The sequence below is a fragment of the Ipomoea triloba genome, chromosome 4 (assembly GCF_003576645.1).
Source record: "Ipomoea triloba cultivar NCNSP0323 chromosome 4, ASM357664v1".
NCBI lineage: Eukaryota > Viridiplantae > Streptophyta > Magnoliopsida > Solanales > Convolvulaceae > Ipomoea > Ipomoea triloba.
Window position 1 is genome coordinate 26,899,206 of NC_044919.1, and position 19,438 is coordinate 26,918,643.

General features: G+C 38.9%; 1 protein-coding gene across 1 annotated transcript; it reads left to right on the forward strand.

The window, feature by feature from the left end:
- The first annotated feature begins 16,584 nt into the window (after positions 1-16,584).
- Positions 16,585-19,285, forward strand: LOC116017488 (toll/interleukin-1 receptor-like protein). The gene is made up of 2 exons (XM_031258085.1): positions 16,585-17,063; positions 18,573-19,285. The coding sequence occupies exon 2, from the start codon at positions 18,602-18,604 to the stop codon at positions 19,172-19,174; it is 573 nt and encodes a 190-aa protein (XP_031113945.1). The 5' UTR covers positions 16,585-17,063; positions 18,573-18,601; the 3' UTR covers positions 19,175-19,285.
- Positions 19,286-19,438: the final 153 nt, after the last annotated feature.

Consider the following 19,438-nt stretch of genomic DNA (forward strand, 5'->3'; position numbering starts at 1 on the left):
AAGCCAGTGTATGAACAAACCCACCTAGGGTTCTTGAGTTTGAATTGGGTCTTTATATTCTCATGTAATGATTGATAGGTAGCGATTGTTGCTTGCTTTTGGAGAGGCCTCCATCTCAATGAAAATTGGATGGAAGACTCAAGCCTTGCCAAATTCAAACCCATTTTCCTTCTATGAAAATAGGGGTAGATTGAGGCTTAAATATGCTTGTGTGCTTCAAGAACTTGGATTGATACACTATGAAAGTGGGGCAATCCTTGTTTATTGCTATAAGTATGGCTTAGACTAGGATTCATTAGTGCATTGCCTTAAGACCCTAGATAAATTTTTCTCCCCCAATTTTAAGTTGTTAAGCATCAATAGAGCAATACCCCTAATTAAAACCCATCTTTTCCTATTGAAGTTTCTAGAATTAAATTTGTATTCCCTTAGCATCCAAAAATCCAAAAATATCTTAGCTTATTAAATACCCTCAACCAATGATTTGCTTGGATCCTTATGAGTTTCAAAACCTTAGTGACTATAATTTAGGTAATTGCTCAAGTACGCGCTATAGTCGCAATCCCCTGCGGAACGACAGAACACCCACCTTTTCACCATCACACCGTACCAACACCAACTTTTTGGCGTCGTTGCCGGGGATTGCTTATTTAGTTGTATTGAGTTTTTTCCTTTATTTCTAGCATTAAGGTTTGTAAATCCTTAGGAGATCAAGTTTTTTATTTTTTTTTCTTTTTGTTTATTTTACACTAACCCATAACCAAGTGTTTCCTAGTGTGTTTTGGTTGTGCTTGTTATAGGAGCCCCCCCGATGTATGCAAATGAGATATAAGGGGAGTGTAGACCTTCATCCCCTTAATCAAGAGTTTTTGACGGACTTAAGGAGGGAAAGAAGAGTTTTGCACGAGTGGCTAAGAGATTTTGAGAACTTTGAAATAGAAATGGAGACTAGAGATACAAGCAACCCGGGGCAAGTGTGTCTCAAGTGCCGATTGCCCACCAAAGCCCAAGGTAAGGAGATTTCAATGAGGAACACCAAGGAGGGCATGTCAATGTGTCTCAAGTGCCGATTGCCCCTATTCAAATCCCGGCACAACCCTTCATGGTGAATCCAAATGTGAACCCTACTTTGGAGGAGGAATGAGGATGTCACAAGCTTAATTTCCATTCTTCCAAAACATGAATCAAGGAGGCATTCCACAAGATTATGGACAACAACAACCTCCACCTCAACAACAAGGACAAGGGGTTGGGATACAAAATCTCCTCCACCAAATGAATCACAACTTCTTCCATCAATTCACTCAAAATTTTCCACAAGGATTTCCCCCCCCCCATGTTCCAACAAGGTGTACAACAACCAATAGCGGCCCATCTAGCCCTGGAATTTGAAGAAGAGGATTGTATTGTGTACCTGGGGATAGTGATAAGCACTCAAGATTACTAGGAATTAGGGTCTATATCGGGGTGAATTGATAGTAATTAGTGTCCTTTTGTGACTAGCCTATGGCATTTTATGCTCTAATGCGTAGATCTCGTGCAAAGCTGTGTCTCTTTGGTGTTTTAGAATGCTTTTACAGATCCAGGGAGCCACTCGACAAAGCATAAAGACATAGCGAGCATTCGAAGCAAAGAAGAAGTCTCGAAATTGGCCGGAGGACACATCCACGCGTGGAGTCGGCGCGGATCAAATCCAGTGTTTGTCCACGCCGTCACTCCACGCGTGGATTATGCGCGGACAGGGAGTGCGGAAGGAAAAATAAAAAGGGCAATTTTGAGAAGGCTATTTAAGGGAGCTAGCTAGAAATTTCTAGGAGGTTGGATCATTTTTAGATTTTTTACAATTTTTAGTAGAGAGAATTTTAGAGAGAAAAATACCTAGAAGTTCCAATTCTTGAAGGATTGAAGATCAAAGTGGACTTGAAGATTGTAATTCATATTGGCTAGGTGAATTCTACCTTTTAATCTAGTTTTCATTTCAATTCCTATTGCAATTTACATTTCTCTAGTTTGATTTAGATTTGTGATTTTGAATTCATGAATATGCATAGCTAATTTCTTCTAGGGATTGAATTGTGTGAAGTTATGCTTGCCTAGTGTGGATTATCATTTCTAAATGTGGAATTTGCTTCATTTTATGTTGGATATCTATTCTTGTCTTTGATTGTTGATTTGGTTTGATTCTAATTGATTTGGCCAATCTCTTAGGAGTTTGAGGCCTTAATCTAATCATGATTGTTGATTAGAGTTAAGGATTAGCTTTTGCAATCATAGATCCTATAGAATTCCATGTGTAGAATAGTAGGATGGTGTGAAGCTTAGGTGCTCGATGAAATGTCTCTTAGGGCTTTTGGTTACTTACAAGTACTCCTAAGCCTAAGAAGCCTTAGTACACTAATGTTAGCTTATTTTTTTGATAATTTTTTGTGTTAGCATATTTTATGTGTCTGGTTTTACGTATAGTTGAATGCCTTCATTGGCGGTTGTGTGTCATTTTTTTGCTCTCTCAAAATCAATGCATAGTTCACTTTAATTTCGTGCACACGATTTTGTCTCATGTGGCACATGTTATAAACGAGTATGACACACACCCCCGTGAACATAATCTATTCTACCCATGCGATCTGCCTTGTGTGCCGTCTTGGGTATGGTGTGTGCCTTTTTACTCACCTCTTTGTGCCAAGTTTCTGGTTTATGTTTAATATTTAAACTCCGTTCGTAAATCATGTTAAAGTTTAAATAGCATTGAAATGCTCTTATTAATTCATATATAAATGTAATTCAAATTTTGAAGAAAAAAAATTTGTGCCCCTTATTTTCGTGTTTGCCTGCTTATTCTTTGGGGATGTGTGTTGAGATTCTCTTGTGTCCCAAAGTCCTATTTTATTTGTCCGGGGTCATTGTATTTTAGTTATAGCTATAGTAATTAAAAAAATTATTAATATTCTGTTCAAATTGTGCACAGTTTTGTGCATAGGTTTTTTAACCCCCGCCTAAAGCATGGATGGCATACAGTGTGTGTGTGTGTGTATATATATATATATATATATATAAACGTTGACACACGCTTTATCACAGATTGGCACACACTTTATCAAAAAATTGTAATAACAGATCACCATTTTATATTTTTGTAAAAACTGTGATTTCATTTTCGAATGGTAAATCATAAATACGAATTCCGTAATTTTCGGATTTTCCCATCTAAAATAAGCATTTAACGTTTCTGAGAAAGAATGAAGACTATACCATAATTATAGTTGAACTCCAATTCTATATTTGTTAATTAAAATCATCCCATAATTAAAATTGGTATCAAATATTTGCTTTGCCCTCCATAATTATTTTTAGGCATGATCCACCAGATTATGGATGCATAATCTCAACTGTTTGTGGTATTGTGTTGGATGGATGTGATTTGTTCTCATAATCTTCTATTACTATGTGTCCTCATGTGAATAATGACATATATATATATATATATATATATATATATATATATATATGAGTTGAAATAAAATTTGTAACTATTAATTGAAATTAAATAATATGACAAGAGGAGTAGAAATAATATTAGTAACTTGTAATTGTAATAATATGACAAGAGGAGTCGAATAAGATTGGTAACATGTAATTGTAATAATATGACTAGAGGAATCTAAATAAAATTTGTAACTTGTAAGTGTAATAATATGACCAGAGGAGTCAAAATAGGATTTGTAATTTGTGATTCTAATAATATAACTAGAGGAGTCAAAATAAGATTTGTAATTTGTAATTGTAATAATATGGCAAGAAGGGTTGAAATAAAAATGGTAACTTGTAATTGTAATAATATGACTAGAGGAACCGAAATAATATTTGTAACTTGTTATTGTAATAATATGACCAGAGGAGTTGAAATTATAAGATTTGTAATTTGTAATTCTAATAATATGACTAGAGAAGTCAAAATAAGACTTGAGCCGTCCAATTATCCAGCCTTCTAGTCCATCCACCGGCCGGGCAAGCGAGATCTCCCAAAGATTTTACGTAAAAAATTGTTTTTCCTTTCTTTAATTTCTAAATTTTTTTTGTCTCAATTCACTCTAAGAAATGGGCAAGACTTATTTATATCGCAAATTTTACTATGGATCGCGGTCCACAATGCATGGTAGTCCATGCATCAAAATGACGTGGTTTTGATTAGTGAATAGAAATGGCTCCATTCCATGTCGTTAACTCTGTGTGTATAACATATTCAGTTTCATTTTATATACACAGTAGTTTCTTTCAACACAACTACAGTTTCATTCGACATTATACACTCAATACTGAACTAGGTCACCAAGTACACTTATAATCTCGTAAGAGAATGAAAGACGCATACTTGCAAACACTAGTCCACCATATTTACCAGACAACCATGTCATCTCAAGACAAAAGACTATCGCATACTTGTAACATACAACATACCGATGACACGTAGGTAAAAACATCATGCGGTATGTTGTAGTCAGTCATTGTTCAATGACTTGTTCTCTAACAATCATCCACATGTCCACTTTCCCTATCTTATACGGAATGGCATGAGACTCGCCATAAGAAGACTATGTGCTAGCTAGTCTTGTGGAAATTCTAATGCACAATTAAAATTTCTATGACTATGAACATTTTTACAATACTTTATTAATAAATTCTTCAATTTGTCACTCATATTCTTAACTCTTTTTTAAAAAAAAAAAATATATTCTTAACTCTTAAGAATTAAGAATTAATAAGATTGTATGAAATAATATCTAATATTAATTAGAATACAACGCCCAAGTATTATTATGATGCATATATGTCAGAAAAATATGATCAGTTTGATTGACAATATAGAGCTGATTGTGCACACACTTTAATGTCACTACAACAGCCCCTCTCTCTCTTACTGTAGCGCAAATCTAGGGCTCTCTCCAGCTGCAGTCTGCTATGGCAGCGCCGCCGGGGGGCAACCTCCCCTCCCCTCCAAAATCTTTCGCAAACATCCTCTCTTCTCCCTCAACAGCTGTCCCTCTCAAACCTCTTGAAAGATTCAAAGGTCACCTGGCAATCTCCTTCTCAGACACTGAAATCGACCTTTATGCTCAACGCCTAAAATTCGCTCTGGTCGGAAAATTCCCTCGCGGTCGGCCTTCACTTGCATCCTTTCGTAAATCCTTTGAAGCAATTGGTTTTGGGGGAGCCTTCACTGTCGGTCTTCTTGATCAGAAACATCTGCTCCTAAATTTTGACCGTGAAGAAGATTTCCAAAGATGCTGGCTCCGCAAATCTTGGATGATCAATGGATTTCTTATGAATATCTTCAAATGGTCGACAAACTTTCGTCCGGATGTGGAATCACCGTTTGCCCCTGTCTGGATCGCTTTAGAAGGTCTCCCAGCTCACCTCCATGACAAAAGAGCTCTGTTCTCTATAGCAAATCTGATTGGTAAGCCTCTCAAAATTGATGCGTCCACCCTCTCCCACAACCGTCCCTCGGTTGCAAGGATTTGTGTGGAACTAGATGTCTCCAAACAGTTACCAGATTTTTTCTGGATTCATAATGGTTCAGTAGGAAGTTTCCCCCAAACTATAACCTATGAATTCATTCCAGAATACTGTACTGTTTGTCAAAAATTCGGCCACCTGCAAGCAGCTTGCCACCACCTTAATCCCGAGAAGATTCCTCATCCAAAACCCCAAAAACCAGACAATCTTAACGCACCAAACTCTTCACGCCAGATACCCCCAGTTGTGCCCCCTCGAAAACGTTGGAAAGCTGTAACCAAACAAAACAACGCGGAAGCTCCTTTGAATAACGACTCTGTTCCTCCCCAACCTTCCCCACAAGTACCCGAAGTATCTCCAGCAGAAACACAAATAGCTTTAACAGAATCTCTTGGCACACTTAATCTGAATAACTCTGCTATTGGCCCGGTTATCATTGATGATCAATGCATTCCAAATGCTCGGCATGAATGCATGGAAATTGTGTCCGGCCACAAGTCAAAGGGAGGAGACATCCATTTAGTGAGACCGCTCTCCACTGCTTTGATCGACTCCTGGATTCGTGACAGCAATCTTTTTGCTAAGAAACTTTCGAAGGAGCAAGATGGTTTTATCCCAGTTACCGGAAAAAAAAGACGCCCAAGGAAGGACTACTCTTCTCACATTCCTTCTGTTACCACACGTTTGGCCGCTGGGACCATTTCCAAAGTTGCTTTCTCCCATCGTTGGAAATGAAACTCTTATTTTGGAATGTCAGGGGTCTTTCTTCTTCACGTAGTAGACTCCGTAGAATTGTTAAACGTGAACATCTCCCTCTTCTTGCCGTTTCTGAACCTCTTATCTCTAATGATCAAGCCGAAGATTATTCTAAATATCTTGGCTTCCATTCCTTCTTCTGTTCTACCAGATGCAAACTTTGGCTTTTTTGGATGGATAACTTTAAGCTTGAAGTTATCACGGACTCTGATCAATTTATCCATTGTAAACTCAATTTTCTCTCTTGGAACTTCACATTTGATTTTGTAGCAGTGTACGCTAAACATAGCAGAGGCGAAAGACTCTCTCTTTGGCACCACTTAAGTAGCATCCTTGCATCGCCAACTCCGGCCTTTATCGGAGGAGATTTTAACGTAATTGCTGAAATCGCTGAGTATAGAGGTAATGCTGTTCCAGATTTGGGCTCAATGTCTGATTTCTCCTCCTTTATTATTACGAAGCTCAAAAGAGAAGTAGCAGTAGGAAGAAAACCAGGTATTTTCTCATTAAAACTGAATGCTAGTACAGATAGTTGTTTATATACAAAGAGGAGAGGGAAAACTGAAATCTAACAAATGCTAACAGCTGTAACTGAAAGGTGCTAACAGATGTAACTATAAGATGCTAACAAATGTAACTGCAAGTAAGATAGGATGATGCCAAGTGGCATCAATCCTTTCAATCTATTCTCCTGAAAGCCCCCCGCAAGCTGGATTGTACAAGTCTAACAAGCCAAGCTTGGAGATGTATTTATAAAAGGAGTTAGGGCAATGGGTCTTATTGAATGTATCTGCCAACTGATTTTCAGAACTAACATGAAACAACTTGATGATGCCTTTGTTTAGCTTTTCTTTGACCAGGTGACAATCAAGCTCTATGTGTTTCGTACGTTCATGGAACACTGGATTCTCTGCAATAGCAATAGCAGACTTGCTATCACAGTATATGGCTGATGTTTCAGATTTGTGCACTTCAAGATCTGCCAATAAAAAGGATAGCCACTGAACTTCACAAGTTGTGGCGGCTAAGGCTCTATATTCTGCTTCTGATGAGGACTTGGAGACTGTGGGCTGCTTCTTTGACTTCCAAGAAATAAGGGCATTCCCTAAAAATATGCAAAATCCAGTAACAGACCTTCTTGTGTCAACACAAGCTCCCCAGTCTGAATCAGAAAAGGCCTTCAACTGCAGATCAGAGGAGGCTGGAAAAAATAATCCTTGGCCAGGAGCAGCTTTAATGTATCTTAGCACCCTATGTGCAGCTTGTAGATGTAGAGTTGTAGGCTTATCAAGGAACTGAGACAATTGTTGTGTAGCAAAACTTATATCAGGTCTAGTGATTGTTAAGTAGAGTAGTTTTCCAATTATCCTTCTGTACTGACTGTTGTCCTCAAGGAGTTCACCCTCAGTTTTGCTTAGTTTATGTGAGGGAACTGTGGGGCTGTGAACTGGTTTTGAGTCTGTGAACCCTGTATCAGCAAGCAATTCTAATGCATACTTTCTTTGGCTCACAGCAAAACCTTTTCTTTGTCTTGCTACTTCTAGACCAAGGAAATATTTCAAGGGACCTAAGTCCTTTATTTGGAAGTTTGTGTTCAGCTGACTTTTGACTTGTTGAATGGCCTCCAAATCAACACTAGCAACCACAATGTCATCTACATAAACCAATAAGGCCACAAAAGAATCTCCTGTACCTTTGGTAAACAAAGAATTGTCAGGCACTGACTGCTTAAACCCCATACTCTGTAATGCAATGCTCAACTTGGTGTTCCACTGCCTACTAGCTTGCTTCAATCCATATAAGGACTTATTCAACTTACACACTTGACCAGTCCTATTTCCTGAAATCAGCCCAAGGGGTAGTTGCATGTATACTTCTTCTTCTAGGTCTCCATGTAGAAAGGCATTATTGACATCCATTTGATGTAGATGCCAATCTTTTGCTGCTGCTACTGCTAGGAGGGTCCTGATAGTGGTCATTTTTGCTACTGGACTGAATGTATCCAAGTAATCAATGCCAAGGGTTTGGTTATAACCCTTTGCCACAAGCCTTGCTTTGTACCTTTCTATTGTGCCATCAGCTTTATGTTTAATCTTGTACACCTACTTGCAACCAATGGGTTTCTTAGAGGGGGGTAGATCAACTAGCTGCCAAGTGTCATTCTTTTCCAGGGCATTGATTTCATCCTGCATAGCCTTCCTCCAACACTCATGTTTGACTGCTTCTTGGAAGGTTTTTGGCTCAGATTGGCAGGTAATATTCATAACAAAAGTTTGGAAGGATGGTGCTAACCTTCTGTAATCCATCACTTTGCAAATGGGATGTGGAGAGGTCTTTACTGCTGCACTCTGACACACATAATCTTGCAGATAAGTAGGAGTTTGCTTATGCTTTGTGGACCTTCTGGTAACTGGGGAAATATGTGTCACCTCAGGTGGCTGCTCAACAGTTTCACTATGAGGGGACAAGGGCTGTTGTTGCTGCTCATTGCTATTGGTGGCTAGGTGCTGAATAGGTGCCTCAGGAGCCTCACCATGGTGTAGACAAGTCTGCTCATTGCTGCTACTAACTTGGCTGTAAGTTTGAGGAATCTCAGGGACTTCAATAGGGAGATTGCCCATTGTAGGTAGTATGAACTGAGAGGGTTCAACCCCTGGATTGTTGGTTTGTTGGAAAGGGAATACATGCTCATAAAAAACTACATCTCTGGACACAAACAGTTCTTTGGAGGCAAGATCATATACTTTATAACCTTTTGTGTTGCTGGCACAACCAAGGAAGATGCACTTCTTAGCTCTAGCATCTAGCTTGTATTTTGGCCCAATTGTGGTGGCATAGGCAAGGCATCCAAAGACTCTTAAGTGTTGGTATTGAGGAGTTTTCTTGATCAGAACTTGGTAGGGAATCTGGTTGGTGATGGCAGCAGATGGAAGTCTATTAATTATGTAAGCAGCATGCAAGACACACTCACCCCAAAACTGGTCTGGCAGATTTGCTTGGAACTTAAGAGCTCTTGCAGTTGATAGCAAATGACCATGTTTCCTCTCCACCCTACTGTTTTGCTGAGGTGTGTAAGTGCATGATGTCTGATGTACAATTCCCTTTTGTCTGAAAAAATCCACCATATTGAACTCCATACCATTGTCTGTTCTTATACACTTCACACTTGTTCCAAATTGATTCTCAACCAAGCTGCAAAACCCAGTAATTAGACTCCTAACCTCAGATTTCAGCTTCATCAAGTATACCCACACAGCCCTACTGTGGTCATCCAGAATGGTGAGGAAGTAATGATAACCATGAGTTGTGGCCACTTTGTAGGGACCCCATATATCCATGTGCAACAAATCAAAAGGGTTAGCTGACACAGAATCACTAGACTGAAAAGGGAGTCTTCTTTGTTTAGCAAAATGACAACTGTCACAAACCAAATCTTTATTAATCTGAATCATAGGCTCTAAACCTTTCAAAACATGTAGTTTAGCAAATGAGGCATGCCCTAATCTAGCATGCCATAGAGTACACTTATTGCTAGCTGAAACAGAATTGCATATAGAATTGTAAACAGGGAATACAAGGTGATATAATCCATTTTGCAGCTCAGCCCTTCCAATCACTTTGCCATGGGTAGCATCCTGTATAGTGCATTGGTCATAGTACATCTTTATAGTATGATGTGAGTTCTTAATGAAGGAGCCTACTGAGATCAGATTATAATGGAAACCAGGAACATAAAGCACATCATGTAAGATAAACTTATCAGACAAGTGGACTGATCCTGTGAATGTAATAGCAGCTTGCTGACCATTTGGCAAATTAACATGCAGATTATAAACCCTCTTCTGACTATTCAACAATCCCAGATCACACACAATATGGTGTGTTGCACCACTATCTATAATCCAGTCACTTCTACCATATTTGACAGAGTTAAGTGAGGGCACCATACCTTCATTCTGAAAATCAGTTGATATAGTGTTGACAAGAGCTTGTGAAGGCTGCTCCAAAGGTGTACTCAAGCTCTCACTAGCTGGTCTTTTATTCTGCATGAACTCCAAGAACTTCTTGACATCATCTTGGGTGAAAGACATTCCTCCATCAGTATTTGACTGCTGTATTACAGATGGAACTTGGAGTTGATTTGCTGTGGCTTGGTTTCTTGGTCTTGGTTTCCAGCCTGGTGGGTAGCCATGCCTCTTGTAACACTTGTCTTGAGTATGGCCTGTATAACCACAGAATGTACATACAGGTTTCTTGTTAGTTGACAAGTTTTTCTTGAACCCTTGCTGAAAATTCCCATCTGTTCTGGCCAAAAAAGCACTTCCAGCAGCATTACTCTCCCCTGCTTGGTATAATTGACTTCCAAAACCATTGTTAGCCATACAAAATTGCCTCTCTTGTTGCGCAATCATAGAGTAGGCTTCATTAACATCTGGCAAGGGCCTCATCAGCATAATTTGGTTCCTAGCTCCTGTGTACCTTTCATGCAAGCCAATCAGGAAGATAGACAATTTGTCCATCTCTGACTGCTCATTTAAGCTATCAATTTTCTTTCCACATTCGCATCTAGTGTTGCAAGCACAACTCACCAAAGGCCTAAGGATGCTCAGTTCATCCCACAAAAGTTTCTGTTTAGTGAAATACTCATTCAAGGAATTCTCTCCTTGCTTGGTTTGATAAATCGCACATTTGATCTCTGCTATCCGAAACAAATCCTGTTTGCTGAATCTCCTTTTGAGATCATTCCATATCCCATACGCTGTGTCAATCCATAACACACTCTGGCCGATTGTCGGAGTCAGAGTACGAACAATCCAGGAACATACATGATTGTTGCACCTTTCCCAAGCAAGATATCTTTCTAGGTTATCAGTGGAAGGCTTTGTAATGGTGCCATTAACAAAGGTTATTTTGTTCTTGCAAGATAGGGCCATGGACATAGCCCTAGCCCATGGGTGGTAGTTTGAACCATCTAGGGGGAAGGATACCAGTTCTAAAGCTGGACTTTCATTGGCATGTAGGAAATAGGGGTTCGATTGAGTTTGAGGATCAAAGGTTACCTCACTATTGTTTGATCTGGTTGCTGTCGCCGGAACGGAGGAAGCCGGCGCCGTGTTTCCTATGCCTGCATTTGCTGTCGGATTTCCTGTAGCATTGTCGACCGGCGTCGATCGAGTACTAATTGGGGGCCATGCCGCCATTGAAGCAAGATGAAGGAGCTCCTATTTTCTGTGCTCTGATACCATATTACGAAGCTCAAAAGAGAAGTAGCAGTAGGAAGAAAACCAGGTATTTTCTCATTAAAACTGAATGCTAGTACAGATAGTTGTTTATATACAAAGAGGAGAGGGAAAACGGAAATCTAACAAATGCTAACAGCTGTAACTGAAAGGTGCTAACAGATGTAACTATAAGATGCTAACAGATGTAACTGCAAGTAAGATAGGATGATGCCAAGTGGCATCAATCCTTTCAATCTATTCTCCTGAAATTTATCTCTTCCCACTCTTTGCTTGATCTTCCAACACTAGGAGGTCTGTATACCTGGACCGGAGTTCGCTCCTCGGGTCATGTTTGGAAAAGGCTCGACCGCTTCCTCTTGAATTCTGAATTTTGAGATTTTTTCTCTAGGGTCACAGGAACTCTCCTTAATAGAACAACATCAGACCACTCACCTATTCTCTTTTCTAGCACCAATAGCAACATGTCGGTTCCCAAACAATTCAGATTTCAGAAAATGTGGACTACTCACCAAGGTTTTCATGATATGGTTCGAACTAATTGGCAGGAACCGATAGAAGGCACCGACATGAGGGCCCTTGCTTTCAAACTCAAAAGACTCAAAATCAAACTAAGAGATTGGAACTGGTCTATTTTTGGAAACATTTTCGACCGGATCAAATTAGCAGAGAAATCTGTCACCGATGCTCAAAACCAGTATGATGAGGAGCCAAACATAACCAACCGCGAAACTCTAAGCCGAGAAAAAGCTCTTCTCCTTTTAGCCTTAAAACAAGAAGAAATTTTCTGGAGACAGAAAGCTCAAGTGAAATGGCTTCAAGAAGGAGATGCAAACACGACCTTTTTCCATGCAACGGTGAAAGACCGTATTCGTAGACAACGAATTAATGGAGTGAGGAATTCTGCTGGAAACATCATCACGGATCAACAAGAAATACAGAATGAAGCCGTAGAATATTTCTCGAATTTATATCGAGAAGAAGATTGCTCAGAAATTAATAATCTTCTTGAATTTATCCCACCCCTCCTTTCAACGGATGATAACTTAATTCTCAGCTCAGTTGTCTCTCTCGAGGAGGTGAAAAATGCTATTTGGAATTTAGACCCAGACAGCTCGGCTGGACCGGACGGTTTCCCTGGCTCCTTCTTTCGTCACTGTTGGGACCTCATTAAATCAGACATTCATGTAGCAGTGCTTGAATTTTTTGCAGGAGTACCAATCCCCCAAGCTATTGCTAGTGCACAGATTGTGCTTATACCGAAGAAACCAAATCCAGAAATCTTCGGGGACTATCGACCAATCTCTCTGTGCACCTTTGTTAGCAAAATTTTTACTCGCATCATTACAACCAGGTTGAGAAACATCCTTCCTAAATTAATCTCTCAAGAACAAGCCGGCTTTGTAAAAGGAAGATCAATCCAAGACAACATACTTCTTGCCATGGAACTTATTCAATCAATAGACAAGAGGTGTCGAGGCTGCAATGTGGCCATCAAATTAGACATGATGAAAGCATTCGACCGTGTAGCGTGGCCTTTCCTGCGGGCATTACTTCTGAAGTTTGGTTTCTCGGTGACCTTTGTCAATTTGATTATGAACAATCTGGCTGCAACAAAATTCTCAATTCTTGTCAATGGCGTGAGTAGCGGCTTCTTCTGATCGCTGTCAAAATTGATGTATAGTTCGGGTTAAGTTTTGTCGTTCCGCTGAGGATTGGTGTTTATGGCACGTAATTGCATAATTATATAATTTCTTGACATTAGAGTTTTTTAACCCACTTACGAGAATCCAAGCACAATCATTAACATAAATTAATTAACAAAATAACATAAGAAATAAAGATAGGATTTAAGCTAGGAATTATTATCATTATGATGCTATATATTCTTGGGGATTAGGGAGAACAATAATCATGTATCAAGAGGACCATACACTAATAAATTCAAGACCATTTCGTCCCTTGAATTAGAGCAAGAGATTTATCACAATATGTGTGACTCAACCTCGAGCCCTCGAAGCTCCTCGGTATATTAGGCCCCCCAATTCGTCTCATACTTTCGTAGTGAGATATTTGGGTTGTACAAGAGATGACTTGAGTTTTACCCAACTTTCGTTGTAGCAAAGCCTCTCCAATTACTTGCCAATAAAAATAGCTAGTAATTACTAACAAGTTATAAACAAAGCCTCTCGAACAAGCTTATGATCCATAATTATAATTCTACCCCTTATGAAATTATTAGCAAGGTAGCATCAAGATAAATAATAAATTCCTATCTTAAACTAATTAAACATAAAGGGCATGCATAAATAAAAGAAGACAAAAATAAATAACATGAAAGTATAAACATTGCATAAATTAAATGAAGAAGAAGAAAATACAAAAAGAAAGAAAATAAAAGCAAGAAAGAAAATGAATTATGCACTAGTTCTACATCTTGCTAACTTCGTACTGATTTGGGAGGTTTGAATGGCCTTATATAGGCTCCAAAATAGTGAAAATAGTAACCCATCACTATCAAGGGCGGCTAAGGAGCATGAATGGACAATTTTCGCACTGCAGGACGCCATTTGGGACGCAGCTTCGACTTCTAGGCTGTTTTTGACCCTTTTCCGATCAGAATTACAAAATTTGTATCTCTGTCAAAGTTGTAGACCTTGAAGTCTTCTTTCTAATGGCGTAAGAATCACTTTAATCGGATAATCACAGACTGAGATATGATCAAAATACTAAGATGTCGCCATTTTGTGCGAGAATGTTTTTGTTCTTGGCATTTTCCTCCACTGTTTTGCTCCATTTCTTCTTGTTGTTTGCTTCCTCCTTTTGCATCACCATTCAACTACTCCTCTTCATCCCTGATTTATTTGTTTCTCTTTGGTGATCTCTTCCATAATTATCTTCACTTTGCATATCACCATTATCTTTTCATCTCCATTATTTTGCACTACAAAAATAAATATTAGAATGAAACAAATATCTTCTAATAAAAACATTATTTACCTAATTTTCTTCAAAAGACAATAATTTGGAAATATTAATTACAATGAAGAGAATTAGGATAATTACATCTTAAAATATTTATTTTTGTGACAAAAACTAGTTTAAATATGGGATAAAAACACTATCAATTTAGCACTTATCATCTTCCAGAGGGGTTAAACAAGGAGACCCACTTTCACCTTTGCTATTCATCTTAGCTTCAGAAGGATTATCAAGAGCCTTAATCAGGAAAGTTGGAATTGGCGCCATTTATCCATATAGGAATTCTTCTCTTGCTTGCCCGGTTATAACCCATCTAGCCTTTGCAGATGACATTCTTATCTTTGTGAATGGTAGCAGAAAATCTTTGCAGAACCTTAAGGCTGTCCTCCAAGGATATGAGCAAGCTTCAGGTCAGAAGATCAACCTTTCCAAGAGTTTTTACATTACATCAAAACATGCTTCGTCAGCAAGAATTGGAACCATTTCTCGCGAGCTGGGGATGCAACGCTCATTTACTCCCTTCAAATACCTGGGTATTAATTTGTTTAAGGGAAGGAATAGATGCATTTACTATCAATATATTCTAGATGGGATTGATAAGAGGTTACTAGGCTGGCAAAGAAAACTCCTCTCCCCTGGTGGCAGAATCATTCTTATCAAACATGTCCTTTCAACCATCCCGCTCTTTTCCTTGGCTACCATTCAACTTCCCAAAGGAGTTATCCACTCAATTGAACAACGGCTATCAAATTTTTACTGGGGTTCTTATAATGGTCACAACAAAAAACACTGGTCTTCCTGGTCAAAACTATGTTTCCCAGAGAAGGAAGGAGGCCTAGGTTTCAGATCATTAACAGCCGTGCAGTCAACATTCGCTGCCAAGCTCTGGTTCTCATACCGCCAAGGTGGCACAATCTGGAGTGATTACATGAGAATCAAACACCCAAATCCTGACTTTCCATCGAGACTCACTGATTCAATAACTTGGAGAAGAATGAAAACCGTTGCCTCCATGGTTGATGACAACGCCATTGTTATAGCAGGTGAATTAATATGGAAGCCTTCTTCCTCTGGAGCTTTCACCTTCGCCACAGCTTACCACTCTTTTCGACCAACAAGGTGCGTCACCTTTACATTTTCTAATATCTGGTCGAAACCCTTCCCCATTAAAATCTCTGTTTTCCTTTGGAAGTTGCTCCAACGCTTCCTCCCTTTCCCGGATTGTGTTCAAAAATTTGGATTCCAACTTCCATCAGTTTGCCCGTTCTGTTGGAAAGCCAGTGCTTCTCTTGAACACTGTCTATGGAATTGTCCATGCGCTATGGGAATCTGGCACTTCTTTGCAGACCTTATGGATATCAATCTCAATCTTGCCACCTCGGTGCGATCAGCTTGCCAAGTTTGGTGGCTGACGATCTCTTCTGCACGAAACAATGATAGCATGGGTAATGTTTTGGCCGACCTCCGAAGAATTCTGCCTGGGTTCATACTATGGAACTTATGTTGCGCCCGCGGAAGTGGGATAGATCAGATTGCAACAATAATTTGAGAAAGAAAAATAAATGAGGCACATATTTTACGTGGAAAACCCCTAAACAAATTAGGGTAAAAACCACGGGCAAGGGTAGAAGAATTTCACTATGAGAAAATAGGAGTTACAACCACTCTCTAACTAACAAGGAGAAAACAAGGATAATTCTCTCTTGCTAGGAAGGAGAAATACACTCAACAAACTCTCTAATATCTCTAGTATATGAGGGAAGAATAGAATGATTTGGGATGACAAGAATGACAAATGACCTCCCTATTTATAGTTGAGGAATAGGGGTCATTTTGTAGTTAGTCCAAAGTTTAGGGACCAAATAATAAATATTTTGGTAGGTGCCTAACTTCATGCCTAACTCCTTTTGACTTGCCTAATCTTTGTCAATTGTTGCATGGTTGCCTAATTTGTGGCTGCTGCCAATTCCATTTGCTGACAACTTATGGAAACATTACAACAGCTTAATCCACGAAGGCGGTTCTTTTTCTCATAATTACCTGGTCAAGGAAGTGAAGCGAGATATCTTCACTCTGTCTGTTGCCCATCCCTTTCGCTCAGGAAAGCTCGCTGATCACAAATTTATCAATGATGGACTGATTGCTTCTCTAGTCGTCCCAAGACCAACAAAAACAATCTGGATCAAATGGCATAGCCCACCGTCTGGCCGTCTGAAACTCAACTCGGACGCATCCTTCACCCCTGATTCAAGTGGTGGCGGAGCGATACTCCGTAACACAAGCGGTAATCTTGTTGCTGCTTTATCTTTCCCTCTCACGGCCTCTTGTGCTTTAGAAGCAGAAGCTCTTGCTCTTGTTCATGCCATGACGTGGTGTGACCTGGCTGCCCGGAAGCCGACTTTCATTGAAGTGGACTCTATGGTTCTTGTCAACCTCATCCTCAACATCAAAGCTACTGTCCCATGGAAGATTAAGCAATCTATTCTCACCATTCGTCTTCTGCTCTCAAACTGGTCTGCCTCAATTACTCATTCTTATCGTGAAGCCGTAGCAGATGCCTTAGCATCAATGGTTTGTTCTCTCACTTCCCCTTCCCTTTATTTAAGTTTCAATTCCCTACCACTATCTGTTTCTGATTGTCTGTTATTGGACTCGCGGGGCTTTTCTTTCCCAGATGTTTTTATTCAATAAATTAATTTTATTTCGCTAAAAAAAAATAAAGAAAAAAAAGAATACAACGCCCAAAAATAAATATTGACTCATAGGGCATACATGTCTAACATCTTAAACAACCACTGAACGAGCATGTTCATGAACATTTTTAAACGAACACATTTACGAGCTCTTAGCAAATGAGCATACAAATGTCCATAATCTGTTCATTTATTAAACGAGCTCTAAAATTTGTTCATTTATGTTTGTTTACTTTAATAAACAAACATAAACGAATGTTTAATTTACTTTAATAAACAAACATAAACGAATGTTTAATTTACTGAACATAAATACAAGTAATTTATCGAAAGTTCTGCTTGCTAACACCATTACATAAAAGTAGATGAAAATAGTACTCCGTTAATATATTGTGTATCATTCAAAGGCAAACACTTTATTTTACTTTCTCAGCCTAATGAAGCACAAAGAGTCAACAGTTGCCTCCACTAAGGCTCGAACCCACTCCCACCATCCATGTGCCTCCACTAAGGCTCAAACTCACTCCCACCATCCATGTGGGAGTGTTAACTGGGACATCGGATGCCACCATCCATGTGTGTATCATAATTTAGTTGTTATACAGTGGATCATAGTCCAAAAACGGCACTGTTTCTTTAAGTAAAGAAACAACTGCCGTCACATTTTAACAGAGCTCCGTAAATGAAACTGCAGTGTTTAACAGTTTCACATATTTGAGTGTATAATGTTGAATGAAACTGTAGTTATATCGTAAAGAAACTCTAGTTGTGTTGAATGGAAACTGCAGTATATATAAAATAAAATTGTATAACAGTTTCACATATTTAAGTGTATAATGTCGAATGAAACTGTAGTTGTGTTGAAAGGAAACTGCATCGTGTATAAAATGAAACTGAATATATTATATACACAGAGTTACTTTTTGTGAAACGGCGCAGAATCGGTGCCGTTTCTGTTGTTTCTTTTCATTAATCAAAACGACGTCGTTTTGATGCATAGACTATCATGCTTTGTGTACCGCAGTCCATAGTAAAATTTGTGATCATAATTGATCATTAAGCACAGCTTTGTATAGTCTTTGTTTCTTAATTAAATACGATACATAATAGTAGATGAAAATAGTAATATATTATGTATATATCATTCATTAATGGCAAATTATTTATTCTTTTGTCCATAGCTATCCATGGAGTTCCTTTTTTATTTTCTCTTTTTTTTTTTTATTGGTGGGACAATATCAAACAAAACCGGCCCCTTTAGAAAATGTAGCTTTTTATTATTTTATACAGTCAAGTTTGATGGATTCTTTGTTTCTTAACTACTCTAATCATGCCCTAAAAAATTCAGGGCGGTGTTTATTTATTTAGTTTTTGTGTTTTTGTGCAGATACAATATTATTTTAGCTATATTATATTATGAATCATCAGATCATTTATTGTGCATTGAGCTGCATACTGCAGATCGAGTTTTTCGGCCCTTTCTTAACCATTGCAATGGAACAACCTTCTTTTGTGACTTCATGTGCTTCCTCCTACGATGTTTTCTTGAGTTTCAGAGGAGAAGACGTCCGCAAGAACTTCGTCGACCATCTCTACAGTGCGATGGAGCAAAGAGGGATTTACACTTTCAAAGATGACGAGAAGCTGGAAAGGGGAAAGTCCATCTCGCCGGCAGTTGAGAGGGCAATCGAAGAATCGTCGATGGCGGTCGTCGTCTTGTCCGAGCACTACGCTGATTCCACATGGTGTCTGGAGGAAGTGGTGAAAATCAAGGAGTGTATGGAGGTGAAAGGTCAGATGGTTGTTCCCATTTTCTATGGCGTGGATCCATCGACGGTGAGGAAACAGAAGGGAAAGTTTGGAGAAGCCTTTGAAGGACACGAGAAGAGGTTTGAGAAAGAAGGAGAAAAGGTGAAGAAATGGAGGAAAGTGCTGGAGAATGTATCCAATTTGTCCGGTTGGAATCTCGACAATACTGAAAATGGGTAAATAATCTTAAACTCTAAACTCCATATGGGAGAAATTGTATCCCTCTCTGTCAATTATTAATGTTACCCCTAAATTATTAATGGTATAAATGTTGCCACTCAATTTTCAAAACGATACATATATTACCCCTCGCAAATGTAAATATTGGCCTTCAATTTTCAAAAGGGTACATATATTGCTCCTTTCATACGATACGAGAGGGGCAATATATGTACTGTTTAGAAAATTGAGGGAAAACATTTACACCACTAATAATTCAGCAGT

Excerpts from the sequence above, each read along its gene's own strand:
- LOC116017488 (XM_031258085.1), top strand. The coding sequence starts at position 18,602 with ATGAATCATCAGATCATTTATTGTGCATTGAGCTGCATACTGCAGATC.